General features: G+C 33.8%; 3 protein-coding genes and 1 non-coding gene across 4 annotated transcripts; all 4 read left to right on the plus strand.

Annotated features, from left to right (window-relative positions):
- Positions 1 to 1,332: 1,332 nt before the first annotated feature.
- On the plus strand, positions 1,333 to 2,840 carry LOC106346625 (protein arginine N-methyltransferase 2). Its single transcript, XM_013785997.3, has 2 exons — positions 1,333 to 1,391; positions 1,788 to 2,840. Exon 2 carries the CDS (start codon positions 1,790 to 1,792, stop codon positions 2,768 to 2,770), a length of 981 nt encoding a protein of 326 aa, XP_013641451.1. The 5' UTR covers positions 1,333 to 1,391; positions 1,788 to 1,789; the 3' UTR covers positions 2,771 to 2,840.
- Positions 1,497 to 1,608, plus strand: LOC125584964. The gene has a single exon (XR_007321857.1). It is a non-coding gene; the product is annotated as a small nucleolar RNA snoR126 (small nucleolar RNA).
- A 2,286-nt stretch (positions 2,841 to 5,126) lies between the features above and the next one.
- On the plus strand, positions 5,127 to 7,174 carry LOC106346622 (putative pentatricopeptide repeat-containing protein At5g65820). The gene is given in 2 exon segments (XM_013785994.3): positions 5,127 to 5,228; positions 5,231 to 7,174. Coding segments are annotated over 2 exon segments (2,031 nt in total). The 5' UTR covers positions 5,127 to 5,141.
- A 659-nt stretch (positions 7,175 to 7,833) lies between these two features.
- LOC106346624 (probable pectin methylesterase CGR3) lies at positions 7,834 to 9,292 on the plus strand. Its single transcript, XM_013785996.3, has 6 exons — positions 7,834 to 7,980; positions 8,075 to 8,114; positions 8,198 to 8,236; positions 8,328 to 8,702; positions 8,792 to 8,847; positions 8,970 to 9,292. The coding sequence occupies exons 1-6, from the start codon at positions 7,858 to 7,860 to the stop codon at positions 9,120 to 9,122; spliced, it is 786 nt and encodes a 261-aa protein (XP_013641450.1). The 5' UTR covers positions 7,834 to 7,857; the 3' UTR covers positions 9,123 to 9,292.
- The last annotated feature ends 8,337 nt before the right edge of the window (positions 9,293 to 17,629 follow it).

Here is a 17,629-nt window from a genome sequence, read left to right on the forward strand (position 1 = left end):
TAAAGGTTTGTGTATAAGGTTTAAAGGTTAGATTTAAGGTTTGGAAAAGTAAACTTGAAAAGATTATATATTTTGTAAGTATTATCTTTTAGTTTTCATTTTATTAGAACTTTAAAATACTAGATTTGGAATTTTTTATTTAAAAATTAGTGCTTATATAAGGTTTGGATATGGATATATGGTTTAGGGTTTGAAGGTATAGTATAGGGTTTAAAGGTTAAAGGTTTTGGGGTATTGATTTTAAGATTTTGAGATTAATTTTTGAAAAAATATTAATTTTCTGGGTTTATAACTAAGATTTGAAGTTAAATTTACGATTTGATGCTGAAATATTAGAGTTTCAAGTTTGTATTTAGAATTTAAGGTTTAAAAAATTGTTTAGAGTTTAGGGATTCAAAAAGACAAAGATAGCATTTTTTATTATGTTTTGCTATTAAACGTAAGTGTTACATATAAAACCATACGATTTCATAGCGTTTTCATATATATCATTCTATCATAGCGTTTCCAAATATATAAGCGCTATCTAAAACTAACGGGTATGTCAACCATAGCACAATCGGAAAAAACGCCATGCTGCCGTGCTATTAAAACACAAATGTCTTGTAGTGTTCTTCTGTGTCTTCTCGAAACCTAACGGTTGCTGTGTGTTTTTGCGGTTGTGATATGAACCAAGCTATGAAATACAACGACATGAGGAAAATCAATGACTTATGCAGTTGGAAAGTCAGAAAGCTTGGGTGTATTCAGAAAGCTTAACATGGAAAAACCAAATGTTTTCATTGATCATTCAACTTTTTTCAGTTAACGACATTTCACTCTAATATGAATCTCAAAAGCTAGTGTGTGTCTCTAGAGAGAACCTTGCTTCATTGTTGTGTTGATTTGTTTAGTTTTGTTTTGTAAATTTTTGTTTTGTCGAGTGTTAAATTTTGATTAGTCAAGTGATTTATGCCATTTACATTGGACTTAGACAAATAAATGAGAAATCATATATGGGCTTTATATTTGAAGGATCTATAATCCTATGCCCATGATCCATGGATTGTGAATGTTTAAGGAGAAAAATAATTTATCTTCCTAATTAATTAGTGAAGAAAACTTTAGCTGGAAATTAGATCAACTAACTAAATACACTAGAGCTGTTTATTTATCTTCCTAATGAAAATATTACCCTTAGATTTTCTTAATTATACTAGAAATAGCCTTAAAATGACGAAGTCGATCGAAATAAGCCCATTGAAATATTTACTTATATAACATCAGAAGCCCATTAAGGCCCAGCTAAACCCTACTTCTAAATCCACCGTCAGATGTATAAATAAGTAGCTAGTAGAATCGCCGTTCTTTATGAAATTCGTCTCCATCCGCGGTTCACCCCTGCAACAAAGGCAAATTAATACTACCTTCCATACATCTTTTGAAATTCCCAGTCTCGTTTCTTCTTTCTTTTACCATTCCATGTTTTTCTTTAGGTCGAGATTTAAAAAAATTAGAGGCGATGATGACAAAAAACATTTCTCGATACTGAACTGAAACTTACTAGAGGGACCAAAACCACTCTTGTAATCTTTCTTGATGTTTGTTGTTTGTGCGTGTCTGAGCCTCTCTGTTTACCTATTACCACTCTTAATACTAATGTGTACAATCCGTCTTTTAGACTTTGCTGGTGTTTACATTGTGCCTTTCGTTAATCAGATCCGAGAAAAAAAATGGTTATTGTAATAATGTTAATCTACGATTCAGTTACACGTTTCTAATTAGGTATGTATTTATATTTTTTTCAGGCATGGAAGAAGCAGTTCAGTTATGTCTGGCAGCTAAATCCAACGACTTGAAAAAGGTTCAAACTTTAATTACCTCCGGCGCCGACGTTTCTCACTTTGACGGCGACGGTCTAACTCCGTTAATGCACGCCGCTAAAACCGGAAACGCCGAAATCATCTCTGCATTACTCGAAGCAGGAGCTCCATGGAACGCTCTGTCCCCGTCTAATCTCTCAGCAGGAGACTTCGCAATGGAAGCAGGACACCAAGAAGCGTTCGATCTCCTCCTCAAAACCGGAATCCAATCCGAGCTAATCTTGGGAACAATCGCCCGCAAAGAAACCAAGAACGAATACTCCAACCAAGAGTATCTCCAAGACCGAGTCACCTTCAGCGAAGACAAGATCATGGACAACGAAAGCAAAGGAGTGATGATGTCTTGGGAGAAGCCGCTAATGGAAGCTCACGCTAAAGCCATCTGCACCAACGGTGGCTCCATTCTCAACGTCGGGTTCGGTATGGGACTCGTCGATACAGCGATACAGCAGTACAATCCGACCAAACACACGATCATCGAAGCTCATCCGGATGTGTACAAGCGTATGATCGAGTCAGGTTGGGGCGAGAAGGAGAACGTGAGGATTGTTTTCGGGAGGTGGCAAGATGTTCTTGGCGAGCTTGATGAGTGTGGCTACGATGGGATCTTTTTCGATACGTATGGAGAGTATTACGAAGATTTGTGGGAGTTTCATCAGAATCTACCCAAGCTTCTGAAGTCTGATGGGATTTATTCGTATTTTAATGGGTTTTGTGGGAGTAATGCGTTTTTTCATGTTGTGTATTGTAATCTGGTGACGTTGGAGATTGAGAGTTTGGGGTTTAGCACTCAGTTGATTCCGTTGCCGGTTAAGGATTGTCTTGGTGATGAAGTTTGGGAAGGTGTCAAGCAAAAGTATTGGCAGCTTGATACTTATTATCTACCTGTTTGTCAGTTTAGTGAGTGAAGTTTTACAACTTCCAAGTTTTGTAATCTCTTTGATACTTTTAGTTATGAAAGTATCGATTAGCTACTAATTTTTTTTTAGTAGAAATTTGCCAAAATATAATGAAAACAGTCTTTTTGCCACATCTACTTCTACTCTCTACTGCCAAACCGAAAGGAAAGAGTTCCTTCTTGGGGCCATTCTTACTGTTCAAGCTAAGTTTGTTCTTCTCAGCAATCTTCTTAAACACATGGACATGTGTATGAGGCTCCCCATGCTTCCTCTTATTCCTTTCCCGCCACAGCGTATGAATGACGCTTTGCATTGCATACCTGACACAGTACCCTTTCTCCATAGCCATAGTGTTTTCCGAAACGATCATTTTGACTTCAAGCCACTGAGGTGAGTAAGACCGTTTAAGTATCCCTTTAGTGAGGTACTTCCACACTTCGGACGAGTATGAACAGTCAAAGAACATGTGGTCTTGTGTCTCCGGAGAGGAGTTGCAGAGAACACACTTTTGATCCTTCCACCCCATTTATCCATCGTGACATTTTGTCCATGGTTGATAGCTGATCCAACATTGCTAACCAAGTGATGAAAGCAAATTTAGGAGTGGCTTTCGAGAACCACACCCCCTGAACCAACTAAATTCTTATCTGTCTTCTCTCATAAGATACCAGGTCTTTTTCGAAGAGAATTGGGACTTGTAGCCAGCTTTACTTCTCCATAAACTAATGTCTCTTTTCCCCAAATCATATTTTCTTCTCAAAAAACAACTCTTCTTCAACTCTATTTAGCAGCTGTGTTCTATGACTTCTCCTTCTTCCATCCATGAATAAGGCTTCTTCCACTGTTGCAGCTCTTCTGATTCCCATATGGATAACACCTTTGTCTCCTGACAGCTTTGATAGAACCTCCAGCTCTTACCAATAATCATACTAAAAAGAAGTGGTTCTTCCATCACTTATCTCCACCTTATAAGAATTTTCTTCCACGTCCAGGAACCCAATTGGCTCTTACCATCAACTCCAGGTAGTTTTTGCTATTGGGCAGCGTCTTATGGACCCACTGATTCTATAGAGACTTTGCTCATAGTATATTCTCCAAATGAACTTTAAACCATTCACAACATTTACTTCTTTCGATGACTGTACATTTATATTTTTTTTTTGGTAGGAACTGTACATTTTATATTTTAATTATATAATTCATCATGCGCAAAACGCATATTTTATTTTAATTTTTATTAAATCATTAACATTAAAGTTTGGTAGTGATAAATTTACTACAACGAGCAAGCCGAGAGTCATAACCGCTGGCGGTACAGGTGAAGTACGATAAATCAAGCCTCGGATATCACACCACTAAAATATAAGTATTATTATAAACCTGCATGCACAGCCCCGCGAGACCATCCCAAGTATATTTCAGTTACAGGATCTTTAAGTTAGTTTACGGGTGTCAATCCGGTCCGGTCCGGCCCGGTCCAAATCCGCTAAGCCCGTAAATATTTGAGCCCGATCCAATCCAAAAATATTTTGGGCCTAGAATTCAGAGCCCGGCCCGGTCCTCATAGGGCTATAGGGCTTTTCGGGTTTCTTGGACTTTTGAAAAAGTAATTTGTCATTGTCACTTCTATCGTTTTAATACATATGAATTTTCATCAAAAAAACAGTTTCATTTTTTTGTTTTAAATATAAATGAATTTAAACTTTTCTTCTTTATAAAAAATGTTTTACTTGTTCGTATGTTTTAAAAACATATTATAGGCAAACCAAATTTAATAAGATTTAAATAATCAAATATAAATTAAAACTAAACATATACGAGAACAAAATTTATGATAAACATGATCAAACGTCTCATACGTTGTATATTGAAAAAAAACATGTTGTACATGAAAGAAGAAGATACATTTGCAAAGTTTAAAATGTGACAAATGATTAAACAATAAAATGAATTAATAGCTTTTATATTTGCTTTATTAGAGTTTGGATAAAAAAAATTAAAATAATATCTCAATATTAACAATCGTTTAGATTATAAAAAGTATAATATTTACGCAAAAGTATAAAATTTCGGGTTTTCGGCTGGTCCTAGCCCAAACACGCTTAGACCCAAAATATCCAAAGTCCAAGTGGCTTAGCCTGGAAAGTCCAATTTGTTTTGGGCTTATAAAACTAAACTCAAACCCAATAATTTTTAGGACTGGACGGGCTCGAGCTGCGGACTCCGGCCTAATTGACATGTCTAAGTTAGTTTAAGGTAGAAGTTATTTCAAATTTGAAGCCATATTAGTTTAAGTGGAAGAAGATCCATGTCAAGGAATCTACAAGACCATTAAAGACTAAAGCCCACCCGTCAGTTCTTCATCTCTGCAATTACTTTAATGGATCTCACGAGCGCTGAAAAAAGCCTTTTAAGTTCCTGGCACAGGCCCAAATCTAGTTCTTTTCTCCGGGCGTTTTCCGTGTCTTGTTATTAACTTATGGCGGCCAAGAACATCCAACACAGTTGGAGTCAAATTATCAAATGCTGCCGTTTGCGAGATGCATTGTCCAGAGTTTTCTCAGCAAACGCCAGTTCGTATCTCCATCTTCCCAATTCTACTCTCGGTTTGACCTAATCCACAGAAGTGTTCACGTTTCCAGAGCTCTCGAATCCAACTTCAGGAAAAGCAACGGTACTGGCTTAGTCTGTCTCGAGAAGCGCCACGACGATGGTACGAAAACCTCCAACCACGACGAATTCGCGAGCGACGTCGAGAAAGCATACAGAATCCTCCGGAAATTTCACTCTAGAGTTCCGAAATTGGAACTAGCTCTCAACGAATCCGGCGTTGATCTCCGCCACGGGCTAATCGAACGCGTTCTGAATCGCTGCGGAGACGCCGGGAATCTAGGTTACAGATTCTTCGTCTGGGCCGCGAAGCAGCGGCCCGGGTATCGCCACAGCTACCAAGTCTACAAATCGATGGCGAAAATCATAAGCAAAATGCGGCAGTTCGGAGCCGTTTGGAGCTTAATCGAGGAGATGAGGAAGGAGAATCCGCAGCTGATCGAGCCGGAGCTCTTCGTCGTTCTCGTGCGGAGATTCGAGGGCTCGGAGATTGTGAAGAAAGCCGTCGAGGTGCTCGACGAAATGCCTGAGCCGGACGAGTACGTGTTCGCGTGTTTGCTCGACGCGTTGTGTAAGAGCGGTAGCGTTAAGGACGCTGCAAAGCTTTTCGATGATATGGGGTTACGGTTTGGGCCCGATCGAAGCTATTTTGCTTCGTTGTTGTTCGGTTGGTGTAGAGAAGGGAGGATGATTGAAGCTAAGCATGTTTTGGTTCAGATGAAGGAAGCTGGGTTTGACCCTGACGTTGTTGATTACACTAACTTGCTGAGTGGTTATGCTCACGCTGGTAAAATGGCTGATGCTTATGATGTTTTAAAAGATATGAGGAGAAGAGGGTTTGTGCCGAATGCAGATTGTTACACTGTTTTGATCCAGGCGTTGTGTAAGGTAGATAGAATGGAGGAGGCGATGAGTGTGTTTGTTGAGATGGAGAGATATGAATGCGAGGCTGATACTGTGACTTACAGTGAATTGGTAAGTGGGTTTTGCAAATCAGGGAAGATCGATAAGTGTTACTGTTTGTTAGATGATATGCTTAAGAAAGGGCTCGTGCCGTCCCAAGTTACGTATATGCATATCATGGCGGCTTATGAGAAGAGAGAGAATTTGGACAAGTGTTTGGAGTTGATGGAGAAGATGAAGCTGATAGGGTATCATCTCGATCTTGACGTTTACAATGTCGTTATCAGATTGGCTTGTAAGTTGGGAGAAGTAGATGAAGCTGTTCGGTTATGGAACGAAATGGAAGCGAACGGTTTGCGTCCTGAAGTAGACACTTTTGTTATTATGATCAATGGATTAACGAGGCGAGGTTGTTTACTCGAAGCCTGCGAACACTTCAAAGAAATGGTGACTCGTGGACTGTTCTCCGTTCCTCAACACGTAACTTTGAAGTCATTACTGAACTCTGTTTTAAGAGAGGAGAAGCTCGAAATGGCTGAAGATGTTTGGAGTTGCGTCACGAGCAAAGGCACTTGCGAACTGAATGTATCGGCGTGGACAATATGGATCCATGCCTTGTTCTCGAAAGGTTATGTGAAAGAGGCATGCTCTTATTGTGTTGAAATGATAGAGATGGACTTTATGATGCAGCCTGATACATTTGCTAAGCTTATGAAGGGTTTAAAGAAACTGTATAATAGAGAATTCGCGGTGGAGATTACGGAGAAGGTGAGGAGTATGGCAGCTGAGAGGGAGATGAGTTTTAAGATGTATAAGAGAAGAGGTGTGGAGGATTTGAGTGAGAAAGCCAATGCTAGAAAAGATAGACAAGGGAAGAAGAATAAGCGGACGACTCCATAACGGCAAGTTGAAGAATGCGTGTTGTTTTTTGAGACTTAGTAGTGTCGGCAGAACGGCAAGAAGTCTTAGATTACGAAGAGGATAAAACGACGTCGTTTTGGGAGTGACGTGATGTATGACATTAACACTGCGAAGCTCTCCGCTAGTAGCTAAAGAGCTCTTAAAGAAGAAAAGCTTTCACACACGAAATTTTCTCGGATCTGAGATCTTTGGATCCAAACATCATTTAGTTCGAAATCAAGGTGTGTATGCTTTTCCTTCTCCTCTTTTGATTTCTCGTAGATACTTTCTTTTCTGTTATTTGTAGCGTCAGCTCCTTGTTCCATGGATCCACTGTATCGATGGTATTGATTTGTTTCTCCAGATTCATGTTCGACTTGGTGTATTATTGTTATTATGTTGCTGAAATGATGCAACGAATCTGGTTTTGTTCGTCTAGTAATTTGCATTCCAGATTCGGGATGCTCATTTTTTCATGGATCTGTTTTAAAAAAAAAAAAAAAATTCTTTCCATATTTGGTAAAGATATTGATGCGTGAATGATTATTCCATCGCTGCAGCTAGTTCAAATGTGTTCTTTGTGCTTTTACAGACATAAAAGTTGTGGACTGATAGATTTTAATGTCTGTTTTTTTTTTTTTTTTGCTTTGAAGGTCTAAGAGAAGCTTAGAGGGATCTTAGTCATGTCAAGAAGGCAAGTAGGTTCCACGAGGCGTGGAGGGGATAGTGGAAGCTTTCCATTTGTAGGAGCTTTGCACTCTAAATCACGTTCCTCTCCTCTGCTTTCTATTTGCCTTGTTCTCGTGGTATGATGAAATGAGTCCCTGCTTACGTTAGTGATTCCTTTCATAGGATACAAATTGACTTCTTTTTTTCTTTCAAAACTGTAATTATTACCAGGGAGCATGCCTTCTCATTGGTTATGCTTTCAGCGGTCCAGGTTTGTTTCTCTTCCACCGAGTGATTATGTTATGTTTGTTATTTCGACTTGTAAGCCCTAATTGGAGGTTACTGTAATGATAGGTTTGTTTAAAAGTATCAGAGAAGTCAGCAAGATCACAGGTAATATTGTCACTCAGATAGTTTCTCTTTTGAAATTAACCTGCAAGGTTGCGTGACACTTGACATTAACTGTTTTTTAAATTTTGTACAGGTGACTATTCATGCACATCAGAAGTTCAAAGAGCCATTCCTATTCTCAAAAACGCTTACGGAGATAGCATGCGGAAAGTCTTGCACGTGGGTCCTGAAACATGCTCAGTGGTCTCTACTCTGTTGAAGGAAGAAGAGACTGAAGCATGGGGTGTTGAACCATATGATGTAGAGGATGCAGACTCCAACTGCAAAAGTCTTTTGCGTAAAGGCCTTGTACGTGTGGCTGACATCAAGTTCCCTCTTCCTTACCGGTCAAAGTCATTTTCTCTTGTGATCGTCTCAGATGCTCTGGATTACCTCTCACCCAAGTATCTGAACAAAACCGTTCCTGAACTTGCACGGGTTGCTTCGGATGGTGTCGTTCTCTTCGCAGGTAACTAAAACCCCAGCCTTTCTAAACGGCTTAAGATTTTGAAGTATCTAAAGAGATTTAAATCAATTAAAAATCTTGATCAATTATAGGTAATCCTGGTAAGCCAAAGGGGAAAGTTACAGACTTGTCGAAAGTCGGACGACCGGTAAGTTCAAGAAAAACCACACATGACAATAGTCAAAGTCTTTCATTAGTTTGGCGTTGATGTAGTTTAGGTTTTATACATGTCCTGTTCGGGAATTTGATGCAGTTTTGCTGTTTTTGCAGGCTAAAATGCGTAGCTCGTCGTGGTGGAACCGTTTTTTCTCACAGACGAATTTAGAGGAAAACGAAGCAGGAAGCAAGAAATTCGAAAAGGCAGCTTCCAAGGTTTCATACAAACCAGCTTGTCAAGTCTTCCACCTCAAGCCATTACATTAGATAACATTATTAGTATTATTACTACTGGTCTTCAAACCAAATACATCTCCATCTCTTTGTTATATGCCTTATTTGCTCTATAGAAAGAAACAGAAGTTCAAAAAAAAAAAATGTATTCCATTCTCAACGTTTTGATTCATAATTTAACTATTTAATAAATTTAGCCTGCATTTATTTCTTTAAAGCTACGACATTATCTGATACTTCCTCCGTATCAGTTTAACTGGTGTTTAAGAATTTTGATTTTGTTTCAAAATAAATGATGTTCTCACAATTCTAGGTGAAATTGAATGTCATTTGAAATTTTTGTCCAATTATAAAATACTGTATCTTTTTCTTACTAGTTGAATTAGTTTTATTTAATGTTATCTCTACTATATAAAAAAAATTAAATTAGAGGATTTCTAGGGATGCCACATCAGTACAAATATTTAAAACTAATCAAAGTTATACATCACCACACTAAACGGGAGTTTCATGAAAAATATTTTGAAGCTCAATTTAGACTCGTGGCCCAAATTCTCTTTCTTCTCCGTCTTGCCAAAGGAAACTTTAACGGCGATAGTTCTTGCGTTATTTGGTGAAACGCCTTTTCCCACAACAATGAATCATCAACCTTGCTTCATTATTTTTTTCATTAATTTCCCAATACCAAACAAATGTTCTCTTCACCTTCCCCGAGCTTCCCACTATAAAATCAACTCTGCCTATAAGAAAAAGCAGAAGATATCGCACCCATGGTTTTCAACGATGATGCTACGGGTTGGGAGAGACCATAATTATCTTCAAGCTCATACATTTTTGGGAAGTTTAATTGCAACACGCAATGGAAAATCTCTGATTGGTGTAGAGATGCTGGTCATCTACGAACAGGTGGGATTCTATTTACTATTCATATATTCTCTCTTTTCAAGAATCAGAACCCCAGACTAATTTCATTAACACATGGCTCATCGCCTGATTGTGTTGTTTAGAAGCCACATATGAAAATATGTATCAGGCTTCCTCTATCAAAGTAATTGTTAGTGAAAAATTCAAAGTTTTATGTGGGATCATATTATTTCATCTGTTAACAATCAAAACCAATCACGGTTCTAGGTCGTTCTTTCTTTAATTATATGAAGAGGATTTTAATCTACTTTTAACTTTATTTGGGTTTAGATTGTGGATGGAATCACTTTGTTGTAAAGTATATGGTACAAGTTGAATTGATGTGGGTTGTAGAGCTACGATATTCTTAGTGTTCTGTCATGATTAAATCTTCTGTCTTTCTCTGATTGTTATCGGTGAAAGTTATACAATCTTTTGGCTTTAAAGATTCTGATTCATGTGTAAGAAAGTTCTTAGTACATTAAAAACGTTTACACTTTTCTTATCATGAAAAAACAGAAACTTTATTACTTGGATTGTTTTTTGTTTGCTTCTATGATAATTGTACTTGCTTCGTGAGCTCAAGGTGGTTATACAATTACAGGTATTTGATATTACAGAAGTGAAACCCATTGTACGGTACAGTTTGACGTTTTTGCAGCGAAACGAGATGAATGTGCAAGAGAGTGCAGAGAAAGGATGCAGTTTATGGTGAGTAATATATATGCATCTTTAATCTTTAGCGTATGGGAATTAGATTTTTCAAGTTAGTGGCAATGATGATGATGATAGATGGCAGGTGGTGATGATCCAGTTGGTTGGGTTCCTGGTTGTCTCGGTACAACTTGGCTCTAAAAATTCTTCAGTCCAAATTGTATCAAGAAACATCAAGATTCTACCAGAGAGGAGCCAGGTTTTGATTTGTCTACACTTGATTGATATCTAAAAAACTTCTTGCACAATAATTTGTAGCTTTTGTTTCTCTGATTGAAGTGGTTTTTAATATCTCCATATGTTTAAAGTGCAGTAAGAGTTTTTCGTTGGTAGCTTCGTTCTTTGCTGCAGCGTATGTAACAAAAGCGAAAGCATATTCCCCCCCCCCCAAAAATTAGAATTCAGCTCAAAATTGTAATGTCTGCATCAGCAAAGGTGCTTCAAATGTATCTCGTATCTCGCATGGAGACAACAGGTCTGTGAGACATTCTGACCTCAGGTGATGGTGATAATAGGTGCCAGGTGGTTTTAGTGGCAATGATGATGATGAGAATAGGTGGCAGGTTGTCATGGTCAAGTTGGTTTGGTTCGTGGTTGTCTCGACGAGATACACAAAGGATGGCATGATGCTTTTGACATACACAACTTTGCTATGTAACTCTAAAATTCTTCAATCCAAATTATGATAAAAATATATGTTTTATACATGGATAATAACTTGATCGTAAAATAAGAAAACACGATGTTCAACCAAAAAAAAGCAAACATAAAAAATATAGCAGTGACAAACAACACTAACTTTTATATTGTGTATCTAATTAAGATACTAAGTCTATTACATTGGGTCAATTATTTATTCTTTCGCAATATCTAAATCAAATTTAAGAAAAAAAGTATAACAAAAAATTAAAGTAAATGTACAAGAGTACAAAAATAAATCATGATTTGTGTAGATTCAAAGTATATACATAACTGTTTACAGTTTTGGTGTGTATAACTATTTTCTTGATGATATATTCTTTGATTGTTTTGGTCTGGAATATAAACCTAACATATTGTTTTGTTCCATTTAATTATGTAAGTATACATGTTTTATGATGTTATGTTACTATGTGGAAACTGAGAATGAGATATTTTTACATAGAAACATTCAATACATCGCCACTGAAAAGATTAAATGATTTAGTTACTTCTTTTGGTTTTAGTCTTTGAAAATAAAAACAATTTTCAGAAAACATTTGTACGCAGTTTGGTTTCTCTTAATTTCCATATTATTAATGATTACGCTACATTTAAGTTATTTGATTAAATTATGTTTGGTTTACTCTAGCTTATTCGAAATAAATTATTTGTTATGATAGGGTGTTAAACTCAAGTAAAATTCCATTAGAAATGTAATACCTTATTAATTTATAACACTATTTATTAAAATATTTTTGAATAGCATGAGTGACATTTCAATAAATATTTTTTTATAAAAAATTCAGAAAATGCTAAAATAATTTACAAAACATAATTTGTTAAACACTAAAAATTAAGGAAAACTTCATTATAACTTGAATATCTAATATAAACTGAAAACATATCTTTGAAAACATAATTTTTGTTACATAAAATATTCTAATTATTATTTATGAAATTATCGAAACTTTTTATATATTACTTTAAAATATAATTATTTATAATGTTATCACATTACATTTGATTTTTAATTGATTTAGCTTGGAGGTGGATGTATTACTATCGCGAGAAAATAAGTTATTGTAATAATATTAAAATCTGATACTAGAAATAAAAAATATTTGATATTCTTACTTTAGATTTTCTTAAATTTATCAAATTGCAATGGAAATAAAATAGAAAAATATTTATCAATGTATTTTTTCTTAGTTTTTATTTAATAACTTTGTATCTAACAAAAAAAATGTGAATGGTCTTTTCAATTTAAACCAACAAAATTTAATAAAATTTACAATATATATGATCTTAGAATAAAAACAGTTTGAAGTAAATTGTCAAATGTTTTATAAAATTGAAATATATTTTAGTATAAAATAGTTTTAATGTATAATCACCCGTCCGTAGGGCGGGCCAACCCCTAGTTTTATGTAACCAAAGCCAATTACATAAAAGTTTGTATTTTCTTAATATTTGTGCAAAACCTTAAACACCTCTTAAAATGATAAAGAGGGAGTAGAACTTAGTTCTCTATAGGCTATAGATTGGTTGGCCATTTGATTGGTCTAGTGTCTAGATAATTTATAATGAATCTTGTTGTGTTTTAAGATCATAGAGTAACAGAACTAAAGAAAAATTAGATCGCTAATTGACACAGAAATTAAGCGTTAACTCAAGATTTTATTATGCAAGAAGAGGCCTGTTTACTGCCCACTCTCTATTTGATCTTGTTATACGAGCTAGACCCAATAATAATATGTATGTATGGGTAAGTAAATGATACATGTTGGGTTTTTCGGTTGACTTGAGCCCAAACACAAGCAAATCTTATGATATATAAATTAACGGCTCAATGAATCATTTTTTCCATTTGTACTGAATCTAAAGTTGGTCACAAAAGGTGAACTATTTGTCCAAAAGTAACATAAAAACAAAAATTACAGCGTGGATTTTATAAATATGGAAAACGAGAGGGAACACAAAAGCACAGGCTGGTATAAAGACATAAACATATGTTGACCATACTGTTTGTTAACTTGGTATCCAACGCAGGTGGGACTTTTTGTGTGTTTTATCAAAGTTTTTATCTGATTTATTATTGGCATGATCATATGACCTACCCAATCGAAATATACAAAACCATCTTGAGCATATATAAGGAGCAACATTTTAATTGACAGCCTATGAAACATGTAATTCCTTTTTTTTCCAATGACAAAAGAGAGCTCAAGTAAAATATGTGGATAAAACGTTTTGATCCCTGTTCTAGACTAACACATATAAAAGTTCGTCACAATACAATCTTCCACTAAACTACTTTCGTTGTTAACATTCTTTTTTAATAGTTTCTATCTGTTTCTTTTTCCCATATTTACTGCATAACATTATGTATTTTTAGAAACCATGTTTCTTTATATAGAAATATATTGAACTGTTGTAGTCACTAATCTTTTAAAGTTTATGAAAGAGACGATTTTGTAGAGATATTATTAGTAATATATCTTAATATGATATCAGAGTCTGATCCACGCAGTCCAACCCGATCCACATTGATCTGGTCCAAAGTTGGCCGATCGATCTTTGTCCAAACATTCCGAAATCGCTCATCCCTAAATGGTGTATTAGACTCAAAGTGTTCCACATCGATAGTTTAAAAAGATCTTTAGTAATATATAAGATAGATGAACCACTTCACTTATGACCAATATTGATTTTAGGTTGGAAGTTCGTTATATTTACAATGATAATCATTGGTTATGAGGTATGACTGGAATCGCATCCAGAGATACAACCCTCACTTAGACGAGAGAAGGAATGAAGATTCGACCAGCAAACAAGCTAAGACACTAAAACATTCAAGAAAATACAAATAAAAGTATACTACACAATACATATCAGGTTTTGAGAGAGTGATGAATGGGACCCATGTTTGTCAATTTCTGGAACATGAATGGTGGTTATTAAGAAAAACCAAAATTGGAAAAAAGAGAGATCACGATGGTTGTCACAAAATGTTGTTGATGTAGGGATTTGGAGCGGGTAGGGTCTCATAACCTACACTTTTCACATGCATTGTTAAACCCTATTTCTACTGCATCTCCATGTGCCTCCCCTAGTCTCTGCTTCCTCCTCTATGATTTTATAAAGAAATTTAATTACAATACAATATACTCCGTCTGTTCATAAAAGATCCATATTCTAGAGAAAACTTTTGTTTCAAAAAGATACATATTTTATATTTCCAATGTAATTTTTGTCAACTAATAATGAGAAATTGTGAAGTTCAAAAACATTAATTGCTTTTCTTAAAATCTTATTGGTTTAAAAATATAAGAAATATAAAATTACATAAAATTATGCATTTATAGCTAAGTTTTAATACTCCCTCCATTTTTGAATATAAGTCGTTTTAGAATTGTGCACATAAATTAAGAAATCATTATTTTTTTATATTTTCTAAACAAAAACATCATTAATTATTTACCTAACCACAAATCAACCAATAATAAAATAGAATGTATATTGTCATTGGTCATATAACATTAAGTGTTAATAAATTTTACTTAAAAAACAGAAAACGTCATATAATTTGGAACATCAAAATTCCTCTAAAACGACTTATATAAAAAAAACGGAAGGAGTATGTTTTATTAAAAAGTGTGAAAATTCTAAAACATGGATCTTTTAGGAACAGAGAGAGTATTTAATTACACTTTTCTAATTATATCTTTATTTGGGTCCCTTTATTTTCCTCTGCTCCATTTCCTCGAATGTAATTTATTATATAGGGAATATAACAACTCTATTGTTTAATGTTAAGAAAATAAAAATTTGGTGTTCTTTCTTGATTCTTTAAAATGTATGGAATCTAACTTATATCGTATTAATTATATGATTGCATCTATGAGTTGATATGATATCTTTTGGTAGTTCCAGAAAACGCAATCAAGAATAAGATGATAAATACCGAAATATATGGCTTCATCATCATGAGAAGGATAATTTCACATGCTAATTTCAATGAGTCGTTTTGCATTTTAGCATTATTAGGAGCTGTTATTCAAGGACCCATAATGGCTGCACCAATCAAATCAATTTGAGCTTTATAAAATCTTGAAAGAGAATCTGAGAAAATGGCAACCTCTTATTAATTATTTTAAAACTCAAAATGCATTTTAAAATTTATAAATTTTGAAATAATAACGATTTTCTGACGTCAGGTTTTATTATTTTTAAGAAACAATTAGACCCTGATCCGCGCGCAAGCGCGGATATGAATTTTCAGTTTTTAATTATTTATTTTAGTAAATGATGTATTCGTAATATTCGTTCATATTATATTCATTAAGTAAATATTTTTTTTTTGCATCTTAAACTATCTATTTTTTTACGAATGTGTGATATCATATAAAAAATATATAAAAATGAGTATAGAGTTAATTAGATAATTTTAAAAACATAAATTTTTCTTTCGTGTGCGATATCATATAAATAATGATCCGTCCAGTTAACAAAAATCATGATTATTTTATGTGTAATTTTTTTTTATTTTGACTATTTCCTCAAAACTATATTAAATTTTACATATTTTAATTAGAATAGTTTTAATATCTTTACCTTTTTATTTGAAATGCAACTCAATATTTTTTTAACAATTATAACAAAATATTTAAAAAAAAAGTTTTAGAATCTATTTGAAAAATATGAAAATTACATTTTAAATAAAAATTATCATAAAATATGATAAATTTTGATGTAAACGAAAACTCAAATTATGTCAAAAATAATGATATTCAATGATAATAACAATTTTAATTGATTATTTTTTTAAAAATACATTTACAAAAATATTGTTTGAAAGAAAATTCATTTATCTTTCAAATATAAAATGAAAATATAATAATTGAATAATAAAAAATATAAATAAAAACCGTAAATTTAGCAAATGACAACTAAGTTATATTATGCTAAAATTTTCTTTCTAACAATTTATCAAATGACAAATGAGCTATGAGCAAATAATACCATATAATTTTTAAAAACATAGTCATTCTTAAATATTTTTTGAATAAATAATTATTTTTAAATTTAATCAACTGAAAATAATATCCGTACAATTGTGTGAGTCAAATTCTAGTTTTATTGATGCATGTTATATATTAGTGCTGCATGTTTTAGATAACATTTTATTGATGCACGTTTTTAAAAATCTCCATTATTAAAATTATGCACGTAAGGATAACTCATGAGTTTTTTTGGTTGATTAAATGACATTATGTTCAAATTTATTTAAGGATATTTCATTAAGGTAACCGAAAAAGAAAAACAATAAAATAGAAAGTTTAAATTCATTTAAACATATTTCATTAATGTAACTGAAAAGACAAGTAATAAATTAGGCAGTTTTATTCATTTTAGGATATTTCATAAATGCAACTGAAAAAGACAAGAAAAAAAAGGAAGTTTAATTAACGAAGTAAGAACATTTTCAAATGGGTACTTCTCTTTTAATAATATAGATTGATATTATAATATACCATAACTACCAAAGAATATTCCAGTTAAGTTAGTTGATAGTTGTTGACAAAAAAAATTAGTTGATAGTTGGAGTCAAAGTTAAATTGAACAACGTCGCCTAAAAAACTGGGGGCATATACATAAGTTAGTTACTTAGTTGATAGTTTTATAAACCAACAGCTACCAACATTGGCTTTGATCTCGTTCACCTGACTTTGTTAGTTAATATTTAAAAGTATATAACTCACTGGTTTGATTTACCATCTTCTCTATAAATAATACATGTATATGCATACGTATACAGGATCAGTTTGATGAGCCATTCCATATTCTTAAAGCGATTCGATGTCGGTATGGCACTACGTTTGATCCCACTTGTCTCTCTTCCCTTTTCTTGTATGTCAGTTTCCTTGTTTTCCAATTTTACGTTTACCACCCCTATTTTACTTTATTAAAATACCATATAAGTCAAAGTGTTGACATTTACGTACATGTTCTTATAAAAAAAATTCTTAACTTCTTATAAGAAAATTTCTTAAAATGTCAATTTTATAGACAATGATTTCTGGTAATTTTACCATATCTATATTTAGTAATTTATGAATTAGAGGCAATGGTGCATTAGACCATCTCCATATCCAATGCAAAATTTATTTCAAAATGGAGTGGATTAATCAGTTGTGAACAAACAAAAAATACAGTAATGTTTTTTTTTGTTCACAACTGTA

Source organism: Brassica napus, chromosome C3 (assembly GCF_020379485.1).
Source record: "Brassica napus cultivar Da-Ae chromosome C3, Da-Ae, whole genome shotgun sequence".
Lineage (NCBI taxonomy): Eukaryota > Viridiplantae > Streptophyta > Magnoliopsida > Brassicales > Brassicaceae > Brassica > Brassica napus.

Coding starts and splice junctions, on each gene's coding strand:
- LOC106346625 (XM_013785997.3), top strand. CDS start 1,790: ATGGAAGAAGCAGTTCAGTTATGTCTGGCAGCTAAATCCAACGACTTG.
- LOC106346624 (XM_013785996.3), top strand. CDS start 7,858: ATGTCAAGAAGGCAAGTAGGTTCCACGAGGCGTGGAGGGGATAGTGGA. Junction 8,237..8,327: donor AGAAGTCAGCAAGATCACAG/GTAATATTGTCA, acceptor AATTTTGTACAG/GTGACTATTCATGCACATCA. Junction 8,703..8,791: donor TGGTGTCGTTCTCTTCGCAG/GTAACTAAAACC, acceptor GATCAATTATAG/GTAATCCTGGTAAGCCAAAG.